The sequence below is a fragment of the Oryzias melastigma genome, linkage group LG14 (genome assembly GCF_002922805.2).
Source record: "Oryzias melastigma strain HK-1 linkage group LG14, ASM292280v2, whole genome shotgun sequence".
Taxonomy (NCBI): Eukaryota; Metazoa; Chordata; class Actinopteri; order Beloniformes; family Adrianichthyidae; genus Oryzias; species Oryzias melastigma.
Window position 1 is genome coordinate 9,007,779 of NC_050525.1, and position 26,574 is coordinate 9,034,352.

Genomic DNA, 26,574 nt, shown 5'->3' on the forward strand with positions numbered 1-26,574 from the left:
CATGTATCTACAGTAGGGCTGCCACAACTAGTCGACTAATTGAAGACTACTAGTTTATTAAAATAGTCAATGACTTATTTAATAGTCAATTAGTCGTTACTTTATATTATATGGAGTCAGAGTGTAGTAAAGTTGAAAGTTAAAATGGCATTCTGCTAGCTTTTTAAACTATTTTGGCATTTATTAGGGTTTTTTTAGGCTATTTTGGAGTTTAGCTAATATTTCCGCTACATGCTAGCTATTTTGGCTAACTTAAGCTTTTTTCTGTATTTTAGGCTATTCTAGAATTTTGCAAATATTTCAGCTACTCTTGGCTAATTTAGTCTTTTTTCACATTTTTTAAGGTTAATTTGGTTTCATGACCCGATTAGTCGACTAATCGGTAAAAATAATCGGTGATTAGTCAACTATTAGAATAATCGTTTGTGGCAGCACTAATCTACAGTTGAAAGAAGCTTTGTGTGAAATGTCAAAACGATTAAAATCTGGTGAATCTTGCTCCAGGCTTTTTCTTTCACAGCTCTATTCCAATATATGAAAGACTTGATGTCATAGAATTCCAGACGGACACAAACCCCAAATATTGATTTCTCCTTCATGATCAATTTTCAAACAGTTGGCACTTCCATGAATTAAAAAGGTCGCCATCCATACGCCACCACCAAATCCAAGTCCCTGATTGGTCAACTGGTTTAACTTCCAATGCATTCAATGACCACACGTTTTGAACGTAGAGCCCTAAAAGGAACTTTAAAACTTGGATTCCACCACGAGAATAAAAGAGTTTGGAACATGTACATAATTTACCCACGTTTACATAGTTTCCATTCGAAGCGTTCTTCGTTTCTGAGCCCAGTGTGATGGCAGCGTAACAGGCAGGCAGGGCGCAGAGAGTTCCTTGCCCAATATTTAGGAAAGTTAAAAAAGGAAAAATCCCGTCAACGTGCCAGCGTATAATCTACGTCACCCTTACTTTTCCTTGGGTGTTGTGTAATTGTTCCTTATGTTCCTTATAAACATTATCGCTCTACAGTCTCACAGGGCGGTCTACGACCTTGATATTTCATGACTAAGGCTTAGCAAACATTCACAAAACTCAATTACCCAAATCATCATTGTGCAGCAAACTCACTAAATCTCAATCTGACGACCTCATATGAGATGCATGATACTGAACTTAAAGGTATATTCTAGTGGATCAGAATCAGTCAAAAAAGTGGGATAAAATGTTGTAATTTGTGGATGTTAACAACTGTGCACAGTGGAATAACTCCAAAAATAAAACAGTCACTTGCTGCGAATATAATCTATAATCTGAAGGTAAATATTAACAGTAAGGATTTATGGTTAAGTCTGTAAAAATCGGGTCTTCGGCGAGCAGAATGCAGAGACTCACAGAGACCCAGCTGACCTTGACCACGCTCCACTAACACGAGGAGACACACTTGAATGCAGGCCTGCAGAAGCATGTGCATCATCACTTGCCCTGGGGGGTCAGATCCCCGTTTGTCACTTTATGTAACACACAGTGCCACTCTTCCGTGTGCACACTGACAGTGGGACGGGCCCGGATCTTTTGCACTGAGGGCGCTGGAGTCCAGCAGGCCACAAGGAGGCATCAAATCATCTTTCAGACTCTGTTGGAGCAAAGAAATCCTAGAAAAATCAGTTTTCCAGCTGGAGTTGTTGATGACTCAACAGTAAAAATGCTAAGTCATGTTTAAAAATATATATATTTAAAAATGGTATCAAAGACAAAGTAAGTGCTGAGCAGGAGGGCTGCAGGTGTGTGTTTGCTTCTGGCACACCTGGACACAACGGAGCATTTTACCCGTCCTATGGAAAATAAAGTAGGCATTTAGATACCCCCCCAAATTGATTCCCCCTTTGTGTGCAGGAACTAAAGCGGCAGGATAAGGGATGACTTAAGCTGCCCTAGTTTAGCCACGTCACCTTCAGCAGAGCTGCTCCTCCTGAGAGCTGCACACTTTGCTGTAAGTGTCTGCTCCTGCGGGGTGATGAAGTGGAGGACGAGGAGGTAAAGAGGGAGCAGGGAGGTGGACTGCACCTGCTCTGAGGAGATACCGTTTTTTTTTCTGTAGCATCAGAGTGGGACAAAACACAACAACACATTTTAAGTCCCACTCCATCTATTTTCCAAGCGTTCTCAGTGTTTTTTTTTATTGTGATTATGCTGTTTTTAGACAAAATAAAAAACTTGTGTCGTTTTCCAAGACATAGTTTCTGCAGAGCTGCAGTAGTTCATTAGAGTTGCGGGCGAGCCTGTTGGCATGGAATTAAGAATCAACTAATTTCCCATCATCCCTTTATTTACACTCTTTCCCGCTAGCTTAAAGCCCTTCACAACCCCAGGCTAACATTACTGGTGCAACAAAAATGGGGAGCAATATGAGATCCAGATGTACAGCTCGAATGATGAAAACAAAGACATTCATGGATCTATTTGTCTGCGAGTGGCTGCATCAGAATGGGTTGATTGTAGTTTGTGTTTTAACAACCACAAACTTTTTCATCTGGTCCTGAATCAGAAAAATTTTGATAAATAAATACTCAGAAATGCAGTTTTGATTTTAATTTAATTTTCTTTATGTCTTCCATCTTCAGAAAAATGCAACAAGAACATGTTAAAAACGCTATTTTTATTGGAGTTGGTTTTAATGCTATATTACTGAACTCTGTCTATGATGTTTTTAGTTGTCTTTTGTCAAATCCTTCCTGTCACTTCTTGTTTTTCACTCTTCTTCCTGTGTTTGTGATGTTTTGCTTTAGTCCAGCCTCAATTCAGTTCTTTATTGTACAGTTACGGTTATTTTTTAAATAATTTAATCCTCTTTTCTGTTCGGATTTTTGTTTTTCTAATCTATGACACGAACGAAAGAAAATAGATCAAAGTGGAACACAATATAAACATCATTGTAAGTTTTATTTTAAATTGTTTTTTTTTTTTTAAATATTTTTCTTTAGGTGTGGGTATCACTCCAAATTCTTTAAATTTATTCAGTATAAAATTCTAAAAAGATTTTTTTTCTCCTCAGATCAAAAAAAGGTTTTGAACAGTTATCAAAAATAAATTATATTACAAACAAGTCATGTTGTGGAAAAGATGCTAGTTGCATTAAGTTTTCTTTAAATGAAGCTAAAGGCTAGAAAACAAAACTAAATGAATAAAACCACAAAATTTAGAAGAACATATTTTATGAGTTCATAATGCAAGTCTTAAAATAGCTTTAAATCTTATTGTTAGTTGTTTTGTTGTTTTTTTTATTACACGGGCCTGTCTTCTAACATGTACAATGTCCAGTACAATGTTCTTTAAACATAAACTGGGTTAGAATGTAAAGATTGATTGTGGCATAATGAGACAACAGGGTAAATCTTTAAACAATAAAAGCATCCTCACAGGGCAAAGACCACGGCTCACACAAGCACTGCAAATGATTGATCAACCAAACATACAAAATATTACAGACTACTGCAAATACAGTAAATAAAGCTGATTTTTTTTTTTTTTTTGTACTACAAGAAATTACATTTTAGTCAAAATAATAGTTTGAATACACGCTGGAGCAGTTTAACCAGTATTTGTTGCAACTTTGGCTCCATATAAGTAGGTTTTCATCTTTATTTTTTTTGTTTTAAGATTTTATTTTGTAGGATCCCATGAAGTACGGATCCCGTGAAGGGACATACGCAAAAGAAAAAAAGGGGGAAATGTATTGGTTTCTCGTGCGCATCAGAAACACGTTTGTTTGTTTATTTGGTTGTTTGTTTTTGTCTTCGTTTGTGGATTTCCTGCGCACTTACAGGTCAGGACGAGCTGGCCGTCCTCGATCCGGCTGCTGTCGGGGCGCACGCGCAGGTCTATCCCCGCGGTGTCCAGGCTCCTCTGGTTGGTGGCGGGGTTGTAGGAGCTCTCGGAGCGGCAGTGGTCCCGCAGCCACACGTAGTTAAACCGCATCGGCGTGTCTCCATAGCTGAGCTCTGTGGAAGGGACGCGTTTTTCAGTGACAACATTTCTAAGCGGTACGGAAACCCCTCAACTTACCGAGGCAGTCATCAAGTAAATGCAACGTTGCAGCGCGAGCGTCGGCGCACGCGCGGACCTGCAGCGCCCTGTGTCTCCACTGCAGCCGCGTGCCTGTGAGGACGGGCAGCCGCCGAGCGTGACCCACCGCAGCTCTCAGCGTTCTACTAAACATCCCAAAACTATTTGGATCGATAGACCAAAATAACTGACAACTTATACATTAGGATTCCAGGCGAGAGCTACTGCGCAGTCGCATACCGGAGCGACAGCTCTATGATGTAGCAGCGCGCGGATTTGAACTAAACTGCTTAACTCACGGAAGATCTTATCTTATGAAATATCTTCATTTAACGAGAAAGTGGATGGTTAATAATTAAACACAGCGTGAATCTTTTCGGATGCATTTATGATTACCTGTATTTGAGATGTAGTAAACAAAGCCTAACAGAGTTGACGCATGCGCACTTCATTTCTTCATAGTTTCCGGCTGAAATCCTTATAATGTGGAAAAAATACTTTTGACCACTTTATAGTCAAATCGTACGAATTACGTAATAGGTCCACCATAAAAGAATAAATATATTAAAATATGGTCAACATTTTGGGAATATAAATAGTCGTGAGTTTATGATTTTTAAAAGAATAGAGCTGTGATTTTATGAAAATAAAGTTGTACATATTTTTCCTTGTCAAATTTTTATTTTACTTTTTTTTCGCAGCATATTTATGACTTTATTCTGTAAAGTATTTACAGTAAAGTATGTAGTGTAAAGCATTTATTTATTTCAATTTTTTTTCATAGTTGTACGACTTTATCCTCAAACATTTTTAAAGTCTTTGTTCTCCTAAAATGTCATTATTATTATTTTTTTTTCGTAATTTTACAACTTTATATTATTCCACGGAAGCCCTTTCTTCCATAGGGTAGTTCTAGGATTTTTGGCTAAATATTAGCCAAGTGCACATTTATACACATAAAATATATCTTTGTTTCAACAGTATCAATAAAGATCAGTTTTTCTCAAAGGGCCGTCTTATAATGTGATCTATTGTTACAAAATAGATCTCAGATGAAAACCAAAATGAATGTTACACAATCTTAATAGATTTAGTTAGTTTATCTTGAAAAAAAAAACAGAATCAAACCAATATTTGATTATTTTAGGAACGTTTTTTAATTGGGCTCTATTACAACAGTTTTTTTTTTCAAAGATAGACATTTTCCTGAGCACATCTATCAATTAATTTTTTTTAATTAAACCTCTCTGAAGAGGGAATTTGGCTGAAGAAGAGTTAAAGACAATCATGAGTTCATATAGATCTCTCCTGGACAACAAACAGCTGCAGTCCTTCTACTGATGCATCATTGTGAACTTTCTGTCAGCTGAAGGAAACTTTTACCTCAGAAAGCTCTCCAGAGGTTGATGAAAACCATCGCATTTCAGGAAAACATCTACAGGAAGGGTTGTCTCAAAGGGCACGCTAAGTTATGATGGACCTCTTATCATCCTCCCAATTAGCTAGTCAATACTTTTCTTCAATCTGGGAGGAGCTATCCAGACAAAACAGGTGCTCCATAGCTGCAAAATTGCTAAAATATTTCTCTATAGTCATACACACAATGGCTGAACACTTTATCACACACAAGCCTAAGTGTGCATTAAGTATACTTAAGTATGAGCCTAACAAGTACGATAAATCATGTAGTCTTGGAAGTAACCGAATACTTTTATGTTTATCATCAATTTAGCAACATATAGATGGTATATAAAAAGAAAACTTCAACTGTATTGCCTCACTTTTAGTATAGACTACGTATATTTGCACTATGTTTAAATAGACTACTTTTTGCAAATGTTTTTTTTTTATTGATTGATTGATCTGGTTTATTTCAAGCATAAATTGTAGACTGTACAAGAAAAAAATCACAGATATATCAAACTCATTGCAGAAATAATGAAATGAACTGATTAAAACCAAAAACAAAGCCAAACTTAATTCATTAAGTATAAGATTATTAACTTGGGCCAAGTAGAGTTTGATTATTGTACACAAGTGTGAGAGCAGTGTCTTTCAATTTAGTCTGAGATTCTGTTTTCTTTGTTCTTGTAATGTTCTTTCAGGTTAAATTTTCTAACATTCACAGATGTTCTAAATGAATCCTCCTTGGTGTATGTAAGTGTCTGTTTTTCTTTTTTTGTTTCTCTATTTATTTCATGGTTGAAGTTAAAGTTTATTAAAGTTTTAGGTTCCTGCTTGTTTTCCTGCATTTTTGGTCCTAAATTAACAACTTCCTCTCTCTGTACTGTTATTACACCATCATATTCACTTGCTCATTTGCATTACTCAAATATATCTATCCCTGTATTGCTTTATGCTTTAATACATACTTTTCGCATACTATATTTTTTCATACTTGCAAATTATTTGCTGTATAAACTAATGAGTTGCCCTAGGAAAATGCACTTCTGGTTGGAAGATAACTGTATTTCTTTGTCTTCTACCCCACCTTTTACCCTTTTTTACATACACATACAATACACACATATTTTATTTACAGTATACATCTGAATGTTTCTGTATTATAAAAGTTCAGCTTTATACTAAATTGTATTATTTATTTTTTAAATACATTTTTAACATTTTTTCAACGTATGTTTGGTAAGTATTTTTAGTCATGCATACTTGTTGATATTTGGACGTCTAATTTATCCCAAAGTTCAATTGTCAATATTTGCATTTTTATTTACTTTTTTGGTTTGTATCAGCCGGTGCAAATTAGATGTCAGGCTGCCAATTTAACTTTGACAGAAGAAAACGTTCCTCGAGGCTGGAACTAACATTATATCATTTTGACAGACAATCAGTCGACGCTAATACTGATTTATGCTTTTTTTAATGACCCCCCACCCCCACATCTTATAGCTTTAGCAAGGATATTACCAAATATCCTGACATTTTAATAGCTTGTCAATCCTTTATCGTGGTAATAAACATTCAGTGGTTCAGACCAGAGGTCTGCAGCCTGCAGCTCCTGGGCCACATGTGGCTCCTTTACCTCTTAGTGATTCTCTGGATAAAGCAAAATAAAAGTGTTTTTTTTTTTAAGTTTACTAAATAAGTATTTATTCAATTTATGTTAGTTAAGTTTACAATTTAAGGCTGCACCTAGAACAGTCAACCTGTGGGTCCGGAGCCAAATGTGGCTCTTTGACCCTTCCACTGTGGTCCTCATGGCTAAAGAAAAAGAAAAATTATTTTTAATTTTAATTAAAATAGAGGTGCAACTTCATCAAAGTCGTACTAAAACATTTTGATAGATTTTTGAGAGCTGTGTACCACCAAAAATCAGGGGGAGATTAGTGCACAGCCAGAATTCATACTTAGAATTCATATTTAATTGGATTATAAGGCAAATTTCCTTTTATTATATAATTCAAGGATTGTATGTGTTCCTCACGGTTAGAATATATACCGTATCAGTCACTCAGTTCTGATTTATGAATTTCTGGCTGAGATGCACCAACAATTGCAAAATAAAATATGTATTTTTTCACTGTTGACAGGAAACTACCTGCAACATTTACTGCATTGAGATGATCAAATATGTTACAGGATGTCTTTTGTTTTGAAAGGATGTCACGCCAACCTCAGTCAAAAGTTATAAAATATTTAATTAGAAAAATGCTATTTTTCTATATCTGTGTGTCTTAGTTATGCCCAAAAGAAGAGTATATTTATCAAAATAGCAACAACATAAAACTTAAATCAGCATTTGTTTTTCCTATAGGATGAAGTCAGACTTTGTGACTCTTTCTGGATTATAGTCTGTGAGAAATGGACCTGAATACCTCTTTAAGTGTTGAAGGTTGCAGACCCCTGACCTCGAAGATAAACATAAAGTTTTTACATCCCTGTTGACCTGAAAAGCTTTTATTTACTCTACGCTTCCTCCAGAATGCACGGATTTCAAATACTAAGCAGACCTGGTAAAAACTGTTTTATTGTTCATTTAAAGCACATATTATCTCATGCCGCACAACAATGGTTAGTAGCTGTCCAGAGCTGATCTGGGATGAATCTGTTTGATTCAGAGAGTCTTTTATTTTGAAAGGATTTCAAAAAGGAGCTTATGTTAAATGCATAGACAGTAAAAATATAATATAATTTTTTTCATGTAAATGGTTAAATGTACAAAATTAAAATCATATTTTGAGAAAATACTATTTTTCTATATATTTCTTGTTTTTAATCATGCCAAAAAGTAATATATTTATTATGAAAAATGACTAATGACTACAAAGCTGTATCAAATATTCTTAAAGGCTGAAATAAGACTTTAAGTTTGATCAGAAAAATAAGCCCTAATTAATCTTTTACTGTCAAAGGTTGAAGACTCTGGTTCAGATCAACAGTATTATAAAACATTGTCTTTTATCAAATCAAAGGGGCAAAAAGGAAATAGTGTTAAGAAATTCTGACTTTTTTCTTTAATTCATGGATTTCTAACAAGAAGGAAAAGTTGGAATTTCTCATCTTTTTCTTTTTTCCTCCATGAACTCAATTTTCTCCTACAGAAAATGTATAAAGACCGGTTTTATCATATTTTTACACATATTATTAATTCTTTAGCACAAAACAGTTTAATTATATTAATTCAAGTGTCAAGTTGTGAAGAACAAGATAAACATTTAAATGTGCACATTTAATGGTTATTTCCTTATAATCCCAACTATTATCAAGTTTTTGTTTCAGCTTTCATTCATTTCTGCCCCTATAGACTCACTTATAGGGCTGAATAGTATATCTTTAAAATTCTTTAAACTTCTTAAGTTGATTCTTCTAACTCAGGAAATGTCGTCAAACAATCTCTGAACATTTTGTTCCATTCACGTGTCCAAGACATTTCCGGATTTGGGCACCACTTCACAAAATGCACCATTATATTGACTAAACTATACTTTTATAAACAATCATTTTATCATTTATTCTTTAGTTCACATCCTCCCACGCACTCTCACGGGTGACAATGCGGGTGACCGTGCGTTGTTTTGCTTCCTTGTGTGCTGATGGAACAGCCCCCTCTGACAATGCTGCGGTAATGATGCGTTCAATGTTCCTCGAACAGTTCGCCAGTTAAGAGTCGAAAGGCCACTTTGCTTCAAAGGTCATTTAAACTAAAAAATTCTGAATGTGCTTCGACAGTAAAATTCTTGAAAATTTGTTCTCAAAATTGTTTTCATATAATTATTTAGGATGACAGGGATTGCTGTTATTTTGTTGTGGAACTAACAAGGAGTAATATGTGTTCTAAACATCACACACAAAAAAAAAAAATTGGCCAATGTTGTTATAATTACATATTTTTAATTAAATATTTTGATAAATATAATAAAAAATGCAGTACAAAAACACAGCACAGTTCAAAAATATGTTAGGGAGAAAATTATTCTTATTTATTTGCAAGAAGGAAACATAGACATAATAATATTAATAATAATAATAATAATAATAATAATAATAATAATAATAATAATAATAATAATTGAAATACATTAGAGGAGTACACAAAAATACAATGTGTAGACATTTTTAGTGATTTTATTAGCTTGTATGGACATCAATTCCAAATAAAGTCGATTTTTTTATTTTATTTTATTTTATTTTATTTTATTTTATTTTATTTTATTTTATTTTATTTTATTTTATTTTATAGCAACGGAATCAAAAATGTCCGAGTTCGCGTCATAACGTGAACGCCACATAGCTCCGCCCCTCTCAACCAGTCGCATGTTTACTTGCTTTGTCAGCGGTGTCCCCGCGGTACATATCTCATGTTCTTCACTTGCTAACGATCCAAACTTTGGACTTTCGCCTCCAGGAGTGACTTGTGTCATCGTGGAGACTCCTTATCAGCAGTTTCATCAAGTATCTGGCGTACCTTGAACGGAGGGGCAGACCGGGTTCACAGTTGTTTTTCTTGCTAACTGTGAGCGATGACGTTAAAATACAATAAAACCGAGCCCGTGCTGATACAGGAGCCGGTGACCAGCATCCGGACAGCCCTTTCTGATCTCTACCTGGAGCAGCTCCTCCAGAACAAACCGAAGGTGGACAAGGTGAGCGTTTTCGGAGGGGTTTCCGCCGTGTTTGTTTTCGTATTTCGGTGGGCTCGCTTCCGGAAAGCAGATTAAACGGGGCACAACATCGTCTGTTACACCCCGGGATCTCTAAAAATAGACCCCCAGGGAAGTTTCCGTGGCGTAGACTCGTGCATGTCAGCTTGTTGATGTCTTACATTTTGTGTGGGTGCTTCTCTTCAGACACTGCGTTTGCAATTTCACTTCTTCTTTCGTCACATGTGATCATGGACAAACGGGGGGTGTTGCGGGGAGAAACGCTCACCATCAAAGTTGATTTCAAGATCCTCGGGACGTTGGCGTCAGATTGTCCTCAAAGGAGTGATCTGTGGAGCTGTATCTGCAGGTTTTCCCTCAAGATTTGCTAGTTTCCTAATCTGTTGATTGGATTAGAAATAAAAAATCTGTTTTTTTGACCATTAATCTGGTGAAAAGTTGGGCAAAACAGATTAAAAAGGAACGTTGGCTACAAATTAGAGAAGGATTTTACAGCACATAAGCATTTTTTCTTTTGTTCTGCAAATCTCTGGTTTTGAAAAGTCAGCGTTCACTGTTTTAAGGACAGAAAAGACGGAAACCACTTCCCTGAAATCAGCAGTTTCCAAGTCAGTAACCTGAAGTTGCAGCCACACTTGTGAGGCAGCACTGATTACACATCAGCTTTAAGTATTCCACTAAAAAAACAACCTACTTGTGTATTTTACAGAGTTAAGTGAGTCGGATGTGTCTGCACAGACTCCATCTGAAGTTTGTTTTGCAGCCTTGAGCTCTGATCTACACTTGCACTACAGGCTTCAACTGTCCTTTGACCTACATGAACTTAAATGGACTCTGTTTAGGTCTTAACTAGTCCTAAACATACTTTCAAGTCACATCTGGTTACTCCGGCCGACTGAGATCTAAGGTGTCTCCTGGAGGTTTTCTTAGAAAAACAGGCACACATTTGTACAAATATTTAAAAAAACATATATTGTTTTGAATATTTTGGGAGTTTTAAATGTGACACGTGAGGCACTCCTGACTCCAAATGGAGTGATTATAGCTAAGAAAAAAAAATATAAGTTGATTCTGCTGATTAGCAGAAGATGGAATGTTGATGTTCAACATCAACAAGCCTTAAGGCCAAGTTTGTTCTGAGAATTTGCACTGCTGTGACTCTCTGGTTATCTTGATTTCTTATTGATTCAGTTCTAAATAGAGAGGACACCACCCACCCCCACTGTGGGTGATGCTTTCTGAATGGGCTGTTTGCTCCAGAACAAAGCATCATGGGATTGCTTGCTTTTTTTCTGTTTTTTTAAGAAGTGTAAAAGCTAACTTGAACTGTGAAGTGAACTGAAGATGTTGTTCAGTTGCAAGTGAATCCTGGTGCGCTTCCCTTCAGTGTGAATGCAAATGATCTGTGATCAAAGAAAAGAACATAAACATTTTATTGCAGAAAAACAAAAACACACATCCAACTCCAAAGGCTTTTATTATGTGCAATAATGTGAGATTTTATTGTAACTGTGTGATGATTAGTGACAGTTTGGTCCACCCTCTTCACTGCAGTGCGAAAATCAACTTAAATTCACATTTTCTGAGCACTTTTTTCCAAACTGTTACATTTGTTTATCGTGGAGGTTTGGTTCTAAAAATAACCTGCAAAATCCCTAAAGTAGGATCATATTCTGGACGGGAGTCATGGTGTGGAAGAGTTTGATTGACAAGGTCAGCAACCAATCAGGATGCAGAGCACAGTGCACTGGTAAAAAGAAAAAAGTATGTTTATAAGAAAAAAAAAACTGCAAAACAAACTGTGATATAATAAGAGGCCACTGTATATGAGTATATTTAACACTTATTAGTGACAATAGCTGCGTTACGCATTTACACAAAACTTTATCGAAATTCAAGAATTTCACAATTATACGGTTTCTATTAAATCATAATTATTTAAATGAACACAAATCAAATCACGCAGTTTTGATTTACAGCAGATACATTCAAAACCACCTTCTCCGAGTGCAATCAATTCGATAAATGTGAGTTTATTTGAAATTTTTGTGTGTCCACTAGACTAATTTAGTATCGCAGATCCAATTTTTGAAACTTCATAGTTAATGGAAACTGTGCTAACGTGTTCCACCCTGATGACTGCAGTGTTATCCCCAACTTGACTTTTCTATACATTTAAACCAAAATGTCTATACAGTCGGTCTGAAAGAGCCTTAACTGACACACCAAGGATGGCTAATATTTTATTTTTATATCCTTTAATGAGTAGATGATAAAGTGAGAAATCTGACTAACCAGAAAAATATATTTATATATATTTTTTGTTTTATAAATTACTAAGTCATTTTGGCATCTTAGCTAGAGGTGTGCGTTTCTTAATGTTGTTTTTTTCCTGTCTTTGTGTTATTAGGAAACCAGTTTATTACTTTCCCACACCCAGAAATCCGTTTTCCTCGTCCCTCAAATGACTTCCTGCTCCCACCTGTCCATGCAGGTCAAACAGTTCTGTTCATCAAACCTATCAGTCCTCTTAAGAAAAAAAAAGTTCTCTGTTGGCTTTCAGATGAAACCACACAGTGTGAGTTAATCAGTCCAGCAGATTTCTGTTATCTAACCATTCTCCTCTGTTCTGAGGCTTTAACTTGTCAGGAGGAAAATCTTCCACTCCTCTGAAGTCGGTAAAAATCCGTCTTTTCCTCTGATTTTGACTTGTATAAAATACGTTTTTTGTAACTAACTAACTGTGTTGAGGTCAAATAATTTGAAATAAGCGTCAGTTTTCCTTTAGGGCATAACTTCCTCCTTTCAAGGGTGGATTTCCTCTCCTTTTATAGTATGAAACTTGGACATTTCACGCAAGAGAAACTCAAAGTTTCTTGAAGAGTTTGAAGTGCATTTAATCTGGTCAAAAAAAAAAAAAATTTGACAGCTGCGTTTATAGGTAATGTTTATCGGTTTATTATTGCGCCGGAGCTGGAGGGCAGATAAAGGCTTTTTGCTGAGGCAGCGCTGATGTGTCCTTTTAATGCAGAAACCTATGTGCTGATGCAGGTTGTCTCACAATTTGGTGATTCATTTATAAACTCTTTCCTATCCTCCACTGATTCACTCCTCCTAAGCCCTGTCTTATCAGAGAACACTAAGACAGCTCTTTGGTCTCTTTTAAAAGCTCTCATCTGAAAGCATATCTGAAGCCAAACTTCCAAAAACTTCTGAACGCTGCTGCCAGATTTTCCGAGGAGGCTTCCTCCTCTGGTCCTGCTGATGGTCTCCATGACCACATGAACCTGTTGGATCAGATGACTGCACGTGGTTAATAAAGCGTGAGAAACGTCGGGCTAATTTTCAACCACGAACCGACATGGAAGCTGCAAATAAAGCACAGCTGTTGGCACACGCCAGCAGAAAGTCTCTGTGCTTATTAGAAATATTGCTGAGATTAATGATCTGTCCAGATTAACCAGTGAGAGGCTTTTTTTCACATTTTTTTCCCCCTATAGGCAGCGATGCAGACCTTCGAGAACAAGGGGGCTGACGTTTACACCAACGGTTGTGCCGGACACACGAACGGCACCGAGCTGACCAGGATGAAGGAAGTGGTTTTTGAGAAAAGCGCCTCAGAGCCGATGGTATTTGATCTTCTCCTCTCCAGACGCAGGGTGTGTGGATTAAAGCTGCTGATGATGTGGCGTTTGTGTGCAGGGGGTCACTCTGAAGCTCAACGACAAACAGCGGTGCACCGTGGCCAGAATACTGCACGGAGGGATGATCCACCGGCAAGGTATTGTAGGGAGGATGCCCAAAAATAAAAGCACCCTCGTGACAGAAACTGATTTGCTTTTTTTTGCATTGTCCCCTGCAGGGTCTCTACACGAAGGAGATGAAATTGCAGAAATTAACGGCAACAGTGTCGCGAACCATAGCGTAGACCATCTTCAGAAGATTCTAGTAAATTCCAAACCTGGTGGACTGTTGGATTGGTTTCTCTGTTCAATTAAAATCTTTTAACTTTATGTTTCTTTACACAGAAAGAAACAAATGGAGTGGTGACAATGAAGATCATCCCCAAAATGCAAAATCGCTCCAGAGTCTGTGAGGTGAGAGGCATAAAGCTCGCACGGCTGCTGAAAGAATTCAAAATCCTAGTTTTACCTTTTAAAAACTTTAATCCCTGACTGAAGGGAATTTTTTTTTTTTTTGTGAGTTTAGGTGTTTTTGTGGCAAAAATTAGCATATTTTGTTTTTTTTTTTAGACATTTGGTGACCCTTTAAAGTCTCACTCCAACCATATTTTTTTTTCTTTTGTAAAATCATTCCCAGTAATCTTTATTTATATTTATGCAGTTTTTAGCTAAAATCAAAAAGCCTTAGTCGTTTTTTAAGACATATATTATGCCCAGCAGCTGTAGCTCATTAAAAATACAGTTCTGGGTTGTGGGCGGGACTGCTGGCTTGGAGCAACCCCCTCCTCCCTGTTGCTGAGAGCTCTGTTTGTGCACTCATGCGCAGGATCATAGCATCAAGCTAGCTAACATTAGCGCCGTAAAAATATTCAATATTCAATCCAGCCGTACAGTTTTGAACCAGAGGCCAGCTTGGACGAACAAATGAGTGTTGAAGGCCTATGGTGTCTTTTATTATTCAAAACTACACGTATGCGAGCTAGATTGCTAAGGAAGCTAAGGAGGGGAGTAGAGAAGAGAGACTTCGACACGCCCATTTCAGTAATCACACCATTAGTCTGAGATTTTTCAAGCATCCAGTTTTCTGATCCAATGCGATTTGAATTAAGAAATACTCAGATACAAAATTTTAATCATAAATTATTTTACATAGGTCTTATACCATGAGAAGACTCTGCAAGAATACGTTAAAAACACAACAAAGACTATTTTCATTGGGATAGGTCTTTAACACTGGAGTTTTAGTTCTTGTGTGGACATTATTTTGACTTTCGTCATGTAATTCCAGCGGATTCATAAGTGGAGAGAAGCAGCTTTGTGGTGATATCTAACACTGTACAGTGGTGAAGTGGTTACAGAATTGACGTAAAACATCTGATTCTGTCACAAAGAAAAACGCAAACTTGATACAAAAACCGCCTTTTCTCTGTATCAGAATCATCTGATTTAGGTTGATCGCGTTTTGGAGATACCGTAGGTCAAAGAGCTTGTGTTGTTTAAGCATTAGCATTGACATCACCAGTGTTATGGTATGTTCACACCGACCAATTAGCCAGCTGAAATTTGACCAATCAGCAATTCTGATTTGGTAGTGACGTACGGATGACGTCCCCTTTAATTCATGGAAGTACCAACTGTTTGAAAATTGATCGAGGAGAAAAAATGAATAATTGGGGTTAGTTTCCGAACAAAATTCTACGACACTAAATCTTTCATATATCGGAATAGAACTGTGAAAGAAAAAGCCCGAAACAAGATTCACCAGATTTGCACCAACTTCACATTTCGCACCAAGACTTTTAGCTGTAGGTGGTGGACATGTACTAGTAAACTGTAGAAAAATCAGAAGAAGCCCCTCCCTGCTTGTCCATTGTGAACACCAAAAGCTAAACACACGTTCTTGAACTGTGTAAATGTATCATAACATATAGTTCGGTTTTGAACTGAAATTTGTGGCATCTCTAAAAATTGTTGGAAGGTGAGATCTAAAAATTTACTTATAGTATTTTTTTCTACATTCCAAAAAAAAAACTGTATTTCTGGTCACGACCAAAAAATATGAGCATGGTTTGGGATATAGGATTCATCTCCCATATCTAACAATGCTGGTCAGAGTTTCTTGTTTTGCTTGACAGAAATGCTACTTTTGATATTCCCTAAAGTGTTTTCCAAATGCTTCAACAACTTTAACTTTTATGTGTCACTGAAACTTATTGTAGAAATCCTCTTTGAAAGTATTCACAGAATCATAGCATGTGTCTCCATTTCATCTCTTCATTGTTTTTGATACAAAAGGGTTTCAGCTTCAGATTTCCTTCTTAATTTTTTTTGGCGTTAGAGAGGGTCAGAAAAAGGCTTAGTGAGTGTAGGTAGCTCATGAAAATAACTCAAGCTATTATGGACACAAATAACAATCTTATTAGGGAACTTTAGATGCATTTCCTGACAAAAGATTGGTGTTGTTCAACATCTGTGTAATTGGTTCAGTATGATGAAACCCAAAATGTTCACCTGTTAAGGCCGTATCACACTGCTGCTATGAACAATTTGCACATTTTCCATGTATGTCAATTCGGTCTTTTGTGCATAATTCATATGTTTCTACCGTTCGTCACTCGTCAATGTCCATTGAGGGTCTTGGCCAACGAGTCTTTACATGAATTCAGTTTTGAGCTGTTAAAAATTTTGGTTGGTTGAGAATTACGCAGGTCATGCATAGTTTATGCAGCTTATATGTAATTTTTACCCAAATCTTACGCAGTTGTGCGTGATGTTTGCAAGATGCATATGCAGATTTGAGACTTTTCGCGACCGTTCCACGTATTTCTAATGGACTTTACACGCATGTACCATCGATGTGTATACGCCGCACGTATCACCCGCGGTGGGTGCTGTCCATGGTGCTGATGCAATGTTATTTCTGCCCAGTTCTCTAAATGTCAAAGTCAAGAAATTGAATGAAGTGCTGGTTAACATGTTCTTTGCGTGGTTTATTTGTACTCCTTATGTGGTTTTCACGTGGCTCATTTATGAAAATTTCACGTAAAAGACCACAACTTTTCTCCTTATTTACACGTATTTTCATATATGAACAATTTTTATCCATGCAATGTGTGCAAAATATATGTTGTTGCTGCTTATAACTCAGTCTTAAGCACATTTTCTCAGAATTTTGTTCCATCTTTTTGCAAACCCACTAAGATACAACACTGTCTGATTCACAAAACAACGTAAATTTCTTTTGAAAAAAGAACTACTAGCAGCTTCATAGTGAAATTTATTTGAAGACAAAAATGAATGTTTCAAACTTTTTAAAAATGTTTATTGAAAAGAGCAGCAGCCCTTGAGAATACTACTTTTTGCATGCAATTTATTACAAAATTCAGTTAATTGATTGATTTTTATGTGACCAAATATTAGGAACCCAGCATAAAGCTTAAAAAAGACATTTTTATGCTTTTATCCAGTTAGTTTTCCTTTTTTACTGACCGCAAAAATGATCCCAACCTTTGGTTTCAGGACGGCTGACATTGTCAAAACACAGGTACTATGCAAAACATGCCAAAAACTAAGTTATTTCAGTAAAACTATTACACTGAAATGGAAATGTACAAGTATTTTTGTTTTGTTATTTTTCTCATGTCCTGCAGGCCTATTAAAATGTGTTTTTGTTATTTGAAAGAGAAAATGTGCTTATAATTATTGAGGAATTGGACAAACGTATATACATTTTTATCTATTTCATTCATAGAAACAGAGATGAAAACTGTCTTTTACTGCTGAGTTTTTAAACATTGAATCCACATTTATTTATTTTTGAACAGATTAATAGATTTGAAAAAAAAAAAAGATAAAAATGGTTCTGGATATGAAATTACAGAAAAGAGTGAATGCAATAGGAACTGATTGGGTTGCAGTTGGGTGGACATGAATGTGCTGCGTCTGATGCTTCCTGCAGCTTTTGCATAACAGAGCCCTACAGGCCCGAGTGATGCAGATTTAAAGCCTGATCGCTGCACTCATTCCTCTTTTCAAGCCCTGAAAAAAAATGATTTCTTTCTTAATATGTCCTCTTCAATCAAACCGTCCTGCAGCTCAAAATGCATGCAGAGTGTGACCACTTCCTCTTTTCTCACTTGTTTGAAATGATTTTGTTCAGGAGAATCTTCTGTTAGTCTTTGAGCATCCAAGGTGACTATGATACTCGTTTAAATTTAAAGACTTCTCACTCATGCTAGTTTAGTTCAATGGAAACACATTAGAAGCGTGTTTCTTACTGCCATCTACTGTCCACTGTATCCATCTTTGTTAACACCCCCCCACCCCCACATGGCAGCAAAAATCTGATTAAAAACTAAATATAAAATTTTAACCCAATTTTATTTCAGATTTGTTTACTAGAATATCTTCCCCCTTTCCTGTGGTCAGTGATGGCAACCCACCTAAAGCTTGTAGTCTGATGATGCTTGAGTTGTAGTTGATGATGCTTTGAATACTTTGGTGGTCCAGGCGACTCCAGCACGTGGCGTGCACGTTCACACGTGTTTATGTGTTGGAGAGTCCTGAGAAAACTGCAAGTTCTACTAACAAGTGCATTAACAGTCATGAAAAACAGAATGCAATCATTAGAATGCTGAATGAAAAAAAGAAAGCCCATCAGTGTATTTAAAGCATATTTAATCATTTTAGTTTATTCTATTATCTGCTATGTTTTTTTTTTCTATTTATTATATATAGAAGACATAAAATGTGTCTTATTTAAATCTAAGTTCAATAAATATATCATTTCATACCTTTTTAAATCCATCCTTCTGTTGTTTAGCCAAATGTTCACGGATAAAACTCATCTCATCTAGATAGAGTTCGCTTTTAAAACTTCAAAAACTATTAAAGTTCCAAAAGCTTCAAAGACCTTTGATGCTTCCAAAGCTTTTAAAGCATTAAACACTTTTAAGGTTTCAAAAACATCTGAGGCTTCCAACACTTTTAAAACTTCCAAAACATTTGAGGCATCAAAGACTTCTGAAGTCTCAATAAATGGTGAGGCTTCAAAAACTTTTGAAGCCTCAAACATATTTTAGGCATATTGACTTTTGAGGCTTAAAAATAATAAAGCTTAAAAAATGTTAATTTGTGACAGATTTTTAGGCTTCTAAAGCTTTTGAAACTCCTAAGACCTTTTATAGCTTCAAAAGCTTTAAAAGCATCAAAGGCCTTTAAGGGGTCAAAAACATTTGAAGATTCCAAAACTTAAAAAATTCAATCCCTTTGAGGCTTTAAAATCATTTGAAGCTTCAAAAACATTGTAATCTTTAAAGACTTAAAACCTATTGAGGCTTTAAAAACTTTTAAAGCTTTCAAAGATTTTGAGGTATCTAAGACTTTTTGAAGTTTCAAGAACTTTTGAGATTTCAAAAACATGTGAGGCTCAAAAAATAAAGCTATAAAAACTTTAAATTATTTAAAGATCTTTGAAGCTTTAAAAGCTTTTGAAGTGCTAAAAACCTATTAAGGTTTTAAAAACATTTTACGTTTAAAAAACTTACATTTTTTACTTACAACTTTTAGAGGCTTTAATGGCCTTTAAAAGTTCCAAAAACTTATAAATCTTTAAAGACTTTAGAGGGTTCAAAACTATTTTAAGCATCAAAGATGTTTGAGGCTTCAAAAAGCTGCTAAAAAAAATAACAAATCTTCAAAAATTATGATTCATTGAAGATTTTTTGGGTGGATTCCAAAACCTTTGTGGGATGACAGACTTTTGAAGTTTCAAAAACTTCTGAGGCTCAAAAATATTTGAGTCTCTACAGACTTTTGAGGTTTCAAAAACTTGCATAAAAATAACTTCAGTCACATCTGTGCTTTGAGAAAAGGTGCAGAAATTCAAAATTCAGTTGTCAAATAAAGTTGGAATAAAAATACAAATAAATTTGACAAGACAACAATTTTGGTTGTGTTTTGTTTCATTCATTTTTTTTAAATTGCATTCTGTTTTTTTGACAAAAGCATTTTTTTTGTTTTTTTTACAAATTTATCCTGAGGGGAATTCATGTCAAAATGTGACCTGTGACCATTTAATTTAGCTCTATGTTCAGTTAAATATTTGACATTGTGTCCAAACAGGGATGGAAAATGCAAAACCAAATTTATGTAGCAAATTATTTTTTATTTTTTATTTTTAAACCTGACTGAATCGTCTAGGTCATATTAGATGCTGAATCCTGCTCATGGATACATTTATAGCTAACATTAGAATATCCAGAAAAGTCTCAATAACCTTCAATATCTTAGTCATGTGGCTTTTTTCTCCTTTCATTTGCTTTTATGTGCTGGTCTGTTAGGTGTTTATGGTCCTGAAAATTCCTGCAGTTTTCCCCCAGCGGGAAGCAGCTTTTAAAGCTGCCCAACTATTTAAGGAGGAATAAAACTAAAGAAAACTGATGATTCTTTGTTTTTAAAGCTAATTTCCTGCTCATCTAAAGCCTTTGAGCTCATCTGCTCTAAGCGATCGTAGCACTCGCGTGTCCCATCTGACGGACCCGATCTCCATCTGCAGATGTACATGAGGGCGCAGTTTGATTACGACCCCGCCAAAGACGACCTCATCCCCTGCAAAGAGGCCGGCTTGAAGTTCAGCACCGGAGACATCATCCAGATCATCAACAAGCAGGACCCTAACTGGTGGCAGGGCCGAGTGGAGAGCAGCGCTGTGGACTTTGCAGGGTTGATACCCTCCCCTGAGCTCCAAGAATGGTAAACGTCTCATCAGTGATTGGTCCTTTCTCACAAATATCGAAAATGTCTAACTGTTTGGGTTTTGTTTTTTCAGGCGGGTGGCCAGTAAAAGCAAAGCCAAGGGGGGGAATCCGTCTTGTAGCCCATTTGGAAAGAAAAAGAAGTGCAAAGACAAGTACTTAGCTAAACACAGCTCTAGTAAGTAACAAAAAGTCACTCAATTTTAAAGGGTAGCCAAACAGGCTGACTCCACCCACTGCCGAAATGTGAAAATCCAGTAAGAGGGGTGGGGCTGGGGAAGAAGAGCTGCAAATCATGACGTGGGACTTCTGAAATAACATGGGACTGAAATGGTTTGACCAATCACAAAATGCAACTGTAATACCTCGATTCAACCTGTAGGGGGCACCACACACAGTTTTTGATAATATTTTCAAGATTTAAGCAAGTTTAATTTGTCAAAAAACTGACAATGACCAACAGAGAGCATTTTTAAAGCCCCATTTATAGAAATCAACAGTCCAAAAAAGTTCCACTCCAATAATTTTTTGATCTTTTGTAAAAGCAGTCTTTTAATTATGGTTATGTAATTTTTAGCAAAAAAAAAATGTTGGTTTCTTGGACGTAACTTCTATAAAATGCCAGTACTTAATTAGAAATTCACCTCTGAGTTGCGGGCGGGACTGTTTGTATGGAGCAAACCCGCCCCCACTTCCCCTCGTCATTGCTAAGAGCTTAAGCGAGGAGCTTGTGTCCCGCTCAGGGTAATTTCTATGCCTCAAAAAGAATCTTTTTCAAACCGCATCCTGTTTCAAAAAAATTTTAATAAAGAATTACCCAGAAACCCAACAATTTTATCCTTCATTTTCTTCATATGTCCTTTTTTATCAAAAAAATACCACAAGAACATACTAAAAATACAATTTTCATTATATTATTTTTACTTTTTAAAAAATAATTATCTAAATTTCTCATTTGTTCTGTTGGCAAATGTATTTATTTTCCTGTTTTACCGCTTTTACTGGGGTGCATGTCAAAAATCTAGCTGTTCTCTCAGTGAAGTAAAGCCTCTTGAGCCTTTGCATGTTATATTAAATGTGAAAAACATAAATGCTTTTGGTTAAAATGTTAGGAATTAGTATTGTTACTTTTCCTCCAATGCTTTCCTCATTGATTGAAACATTTGCTTTCAGTTTTTGACCAGCTGGATGTGATTTCCTACGAGGAAGTGGTACAGCTTCCTGCCTTTCAGAGGAAGACGCTGGTGCTCATCGGTAAGCTCCAAACAGGCATGGCGAGCTGCTGTAAAAAAGAGCAAAATTCTGAAAATTGCTGCTCTTGATCTGAATTACGGTTCCCTCCAGGTGCACCCGGTGTGGGAAGGAGCCACATCAAAAACTCGCTGTTGACGAAATACTCTGACAAGTTTTCCTACCCCGCGCCACGTAAGTCGCCTCACAATGTTCCTTCCTACAAAGCGGCCGAGCCGCCCGAGGCCTAAACGCTGCAAATTTGAACTTGCGCAGACACCACCAGACCCCAGCGGAAGGATGAGGAGAGCGGGAAGGAATATTTCTTCATCTCCAACGACGTCATGACCAAGTGCATCACTGGGAATGAGCTGCTGGAGTACGGCAGCTTCCAGGGATACATGTTTGGGACGAAATTTGAGACCATCCAAAAGATTCACGAACAGGGGAAAATAGCCGTGTTGGATATTGAACCTCAGGTTAGTCTGGATTTGCCTTCTTGACAGGAATACTACAATTTCATTACAGAAATGGATGCTTAACCCCTTAACACCGGAGCTCCAGTGTTTATGTTCTTTGATTTACTGTAACTCTACAACCATTAACATGATCAATCCAGTGAATTCTGAAGGTGATTCAGAATCTACTGGAATCACGTTGATCGTGTTGAAAAGTTACAGTATGTTAAAGAGTTTGTGTTTAAGCCTCTCAAGGTGTTGGAGACCCACTCCGATCATCTTTTGATCTATTGTAAAAGCATTTCCCAGTGGCAACCCTGCCCCCTTTCCCGTCACCTGTCTGTTCTTTGTATTTTCTGTCATTCCTACGTCACAAATACGACCTTTTTCAAACAGCATTTATTCATCTGCTCCTGATTTTACAGCAATTTGATTTAAAAAATACTCAGAAATGCAATTTTAATCTTATTTTTTTTTAATTTATGTCCTCCATCATCAGGAAAATGCCACAGAAATACTAAAAACTAGGGCTGTCAAATTATCATGTTGATTGCGATGAATTAATTACAGACATTTTGTTATGTTAATTTTTTTAATCGTGTTAATCTCGTTTTTGTGTCCGGTGGATACTTCCGTGTCAAATCTAGAGGAGCATTTAATCCAGCTCATACCATGGTCATTTAACAGGGGTCCTGAGGGGTCTTAAAAAGTCTTAAAAGCCTTGAATTTGAAAAATTAGAAATAAGGCCTTAAACAGCATTATTAAAACTCATTTTTAAGTCTTAAAAATTGTGTCGTTTAAAATTTTTTCTGTATGAATTTTCTGGTCTAATGTTTTTTTTACTATGATTATGTAAGGAAAGCACATTTATCAACACACTGGATGCCAATTAAGAAAAAAAGAAGATAAAGATGAAGGGGCGGGGCAACGCTTGAGCTTTATAACACAACGCAAAGATTTCTGTTGTCTTGTAATTGTAATTTAATTACTGAAATTTGAACTGTAATTCCTTATGTTACTCCGTTACTGACAAGGATTTTGTTTTTTCTTTATTCATAGGGATGGGAATTAGGCAGAGAAATTAGTCTTAATTTTTCATATGCAGGGTCTTAAAAAGTTTTAAATTTAACTTGAAGAAACGTGTAGGAGCCCTGTTGAAGAAAAATGTATATAATAAATAAATTATTAGAACTTAAGTCTTTTCAGTTTTATTTTGATCTTTTACTGCTCACAATGTCACAAACTTAAAGAAAATACCTAAAAAAAACAAGGCTTTTAACAGCAATTATTGGGTTAAAAATCATTGTGATTAAATAGATTAATTAATTAGAGGTCACGATTAATGAATAGCACAAAAAATTTAACGCATGACAGCACTAATAAAAACACAATTTTCATTGGAGTGGGTCTTTAGGGCATCTTTTGGATATTTTCTGCTCTTTTTAATCCTCTTTTTTGTTTAATGAGCTGTTAATATTTTGAAGAACGTGCAGATTTGTACAATTTACATTTCTAAATACAATCTTTTCTGTCTTCAAAGCATTAAATCCTGTTCTATTTCTTCTCACAGACCCTGAAACTGGTTCGGACTGCTGATTTTGCTCCTTTAGTGGTGTTCATCGCTCCAACCAACTCTGCCACACAGGTGCAGCACCTTTTTTTAGGGAAACTTAAGCTCCGTGAAGGACGTAGCTGCAGACTCACCTGCTGTCTCTATTCTTTATGCCGCAGACGGAAAACCTGCAGATGATCCAGAAAGAGTCGGACGCCATCCTGAGCACATACGGACATTTCTTTGACGTGGTTCTCGTCAACAACGACGTAGATGAAAGCGTCAAAGGCGTGGAGGAGGCCATCGAGAGGGCCACCTCCACCCCACAGTGGGTGCCCGTGTCGTGGGTGTACTGAGGGGTGCATGCCGTCTTCACTCCTGCTTCAAATAAAACAATAAAATAAAATAAAAACAGTGCAATATTACTCCTTCACCGTCAAAGATGTCCAAAGTATTTACTTTTTAATTGTCACAGAGATTTTTTTTTCACAAATTTGTTGTGAAAAATAAAGAATAAAAAGCAATATATTGTTTCTCTCAGAATACGGAGATGCTCGATTGTGTCAGCTTTAGGCTTTTCAGGGACGGCACACCTTTCAGATTGTGAGAAAAATAAGCAAAACTGGACCAGAACTGTGAATGAGATCATCACTTCTCTCTGCTCACCATCAGTTTCACCCATGAAGTCGCAGAGTCTTTGCTGTCTTTGTGTAAAACGTTTGTCAACCACTTCACAGGAGTCCCATCTGAATGTCATACCTCACAGGGGTATGGAAAAGGCACTTTGAAAGTGAATAAAGACAGACCTCCTCCCTCTGCTGCATCTTTGACTTTGCTTCTTGATTTTTTTATCTACCAGAAAAAAAAAAAAATCACTGCAAAAATTGAAGAAAAATGTTTTATTGTTGTCAAAAAGTTTATAAAAAAGCAAAATCTTAGTTAAAGCTTCAATACCTTTAATACAAAATCTTTAACATGCTGTAACTTTTCACCCGTTAACACAATCAACGAGATTCCAGTAAATTCTGAAGGAGAAAAGCCTGCTTTTCCCCTTCAGAATTTACTGGAATCATGTTAAAAAAGAAAAGTACACGCTTTTCCCTGTTAAAGGATTAAGAAGACATCTCTCAGCAACTAGAATTAATTTATTAAAATAAGAATTCTTCATTTTTCTTACCCTATTGACAGACTTTATTGTTTATTTCAGGAAAATCTGCCAAATAATGTATGACTTTTTTTCTAAACTTGCAGAATAGACGCTCTTAGTTTTTCTTCAAACCTCCAAAGGGATCCGTTAATGATTAAGAGCTTGTATCAGTTTAAAGAATTTTGAGAATTCACTCTTATCTTCCACTCTGCAACTCCTCCCACATCCAGCAGCGAGTTTTACATAATGACAAACTCCATCCGAAAGCACATTTGAACAAAGCGTAATATCTCATGTGTTTAAATGCATCGCAGTTTAAGGGCTGCTATAGAAACAGCTTCAAATTCACATGATATTCCCTTATTTTTGTCTAAAACCTTCATTTTTATCTGTGAATGTGTCCTAAGATTTGTAGGAAAACAAGGTGTACTTTAGAGCCATCATGTGGTGGAGACTGGAGCTTACTCTTAAGGTTTTAGAAAATTCGTGGGCAAACCTTTTGACTTGTGGGTCCGAAAGGGTTTCAAATTTGGCCGAACCAGATATGTGCTGTGTTTTGGTAATCCACCTCATAATGAAAACAGGCTTTTATTTGGACTAAAAAATAAACATCTTAAAGCAGAACATTTTGGAGTTTTTATTTCAAAACTCTGACTTTTGTTAAAGTCCCTCAGAAAAAAAAATGCAAATTCAGAGAAATGCTGCGTTCATGCGGTGCAGGGATGATCAGAAAAATGACTGTCCGACTCCAAAAACAGACATGAAAGTCAGAAAAAAGGCAAATCTTCTAATACCACATAAATCCAAAATAACTTTATCAAAGCTCAATGTATTTGTAGCGCACCATGGAGAAACACCAGAATTACAGGGAAAATAAAACATTTATGCAGGTTTGATGGGCAAAAGTTGAATAGTTCAATGGTCCCCATGCAGGTCCTAGTTTGCCCACCCCTGGTTTAGAACATGAGTCTGCAACATGCTAAAAGAACCATTTAGTCCAGTTTCTTACAGACCAAAACTTAACAAGAGCTGCAAAGTCCTACATCACCATATGGAAAAATACACTTTTTTATTTTTATGGTCATTAAGTCTTTTTATTTATAAAATGAAGCTTTTAAATATTTACAAAAAGTGTTTTTTTTCCTTTATGTATGACAATTTTAATTACAAAAGACAGCAGTGCATAAAAGTTCTTTTTTAAATAAAATAAAATACATCCTGTGACAAATAACTAACTAATATAACCATTTGCATTTTTCTTTAAAGCCAAAGATGATCAGTTTATGTGCCCTGATTTGTCAGGTGGAACCATCATCTGCCTGCAGAAGTTACTACAAAAAATAAAATCTTTAGATTTGTTTGCATATTATTAAATGTAAAGCTGCCGCTGTGACTTCCACATGTGAGCATACTTTTAGTATACTTCTATATATAATATGAAGGTGTATTAACACTTATAGAGTTTTAGTTCCATTCCAAAAATCACTAGATTCCTTACAATGAGATCAATAAAAATACATAAGACGAAGGTATGAACTTGGAAATTTTAATCCAAAAGCAAAG

At 36.2% G+C, this 26,574-nt stretch overlaps 2 protein-coding genes across 3 annotated transcripts in view; one reads left to right on the plus strand and one right to left on the minus strand.

Moving 5' to 3' along the window:
* tmlhe (trimethyllysine hydroxylase, epsilon) overlaps positions 1-5,627 on the minus strand; it is a 9,932-nt gene extending 4,305 nt beyond the window's left edge. The window contains exons 1-2 of one of the 2 annotated variants that reach the window (XM_024266720.2): positions 4,463-5,627; positions 3,826-4,002 (exon numbers count right to left, since the gene is read on the minus strand). In XM_024266720.2, the coding sequence (XP_024122488.1) occupies positions 3,826-3,979 (154 nt within the window). In that variant the 5' untranslated portion in view covers positions 3,980-4,002; positions 4,463-5,627. Of the gene's footprint in view, positions 1-3,825; positions 4,003-4,066; positions 4,421-4,462 lie in introns of those variants that run through there. The other variant, XM_024266717.2, reaches the window with a different exon arrangement.
* A 4,183-nt stretch (positions 5,628-9,810) lies between these two features.
* mpp1 (membrane protein, palmitoylated 1) lies at positions 9,811-24,694 on the plus strand. The gene is made up of 12 exons (XM_024266716.2): positions 9,811-10,167; positions 13,686-13,814; positions 13,888-13,966; positions 14,048-14,133; positions 14,214-14,282; positions 20,425-20,621; positions 20,698-20,801; positions 21,797-21,877; positions 21,968-22,048; positions 22,130-22,332; positions 23,883-23,957; positions 24,044-24,694. Exons 1-12 carry the CDS (start codon positions 10,045-10,047, stop codon positions 24,218-24,220), a joined length of 1,404 nt encoding a protein of 467 aa, XP_024122484.1. The 5' UTR covers positions 9,811-10,044; the 3' UTR covers positions 24,221-24,694.
* The last annotated feature ends 1,880 nt before the right edge of the window (positions 24,695-26,574 follow it).

Coding starts and splice junctions, on each gene's coding strand:
- mpp1 (XM_024266716.2), top strand. CDS start 10,045: ATGACGTTAAAATACAATAAAACCGAGCCCGTGCTGATACAGGAGCCG. Junction 20,622..20,697: donor TCCCCTGAGCTCCAAGAATG/GTAAACGTCTCA, acceptor TTGTTTTTTCAG/GCGGGTGGCCAGTAAAAGCA. Junction 22,333..23,882: donor TGTTGGATATTGAACCTCAG/GTTAGTCTGGAT, acceptor TTCTTCTCACAG/ACCCTGAAACTGGTTCGGAC.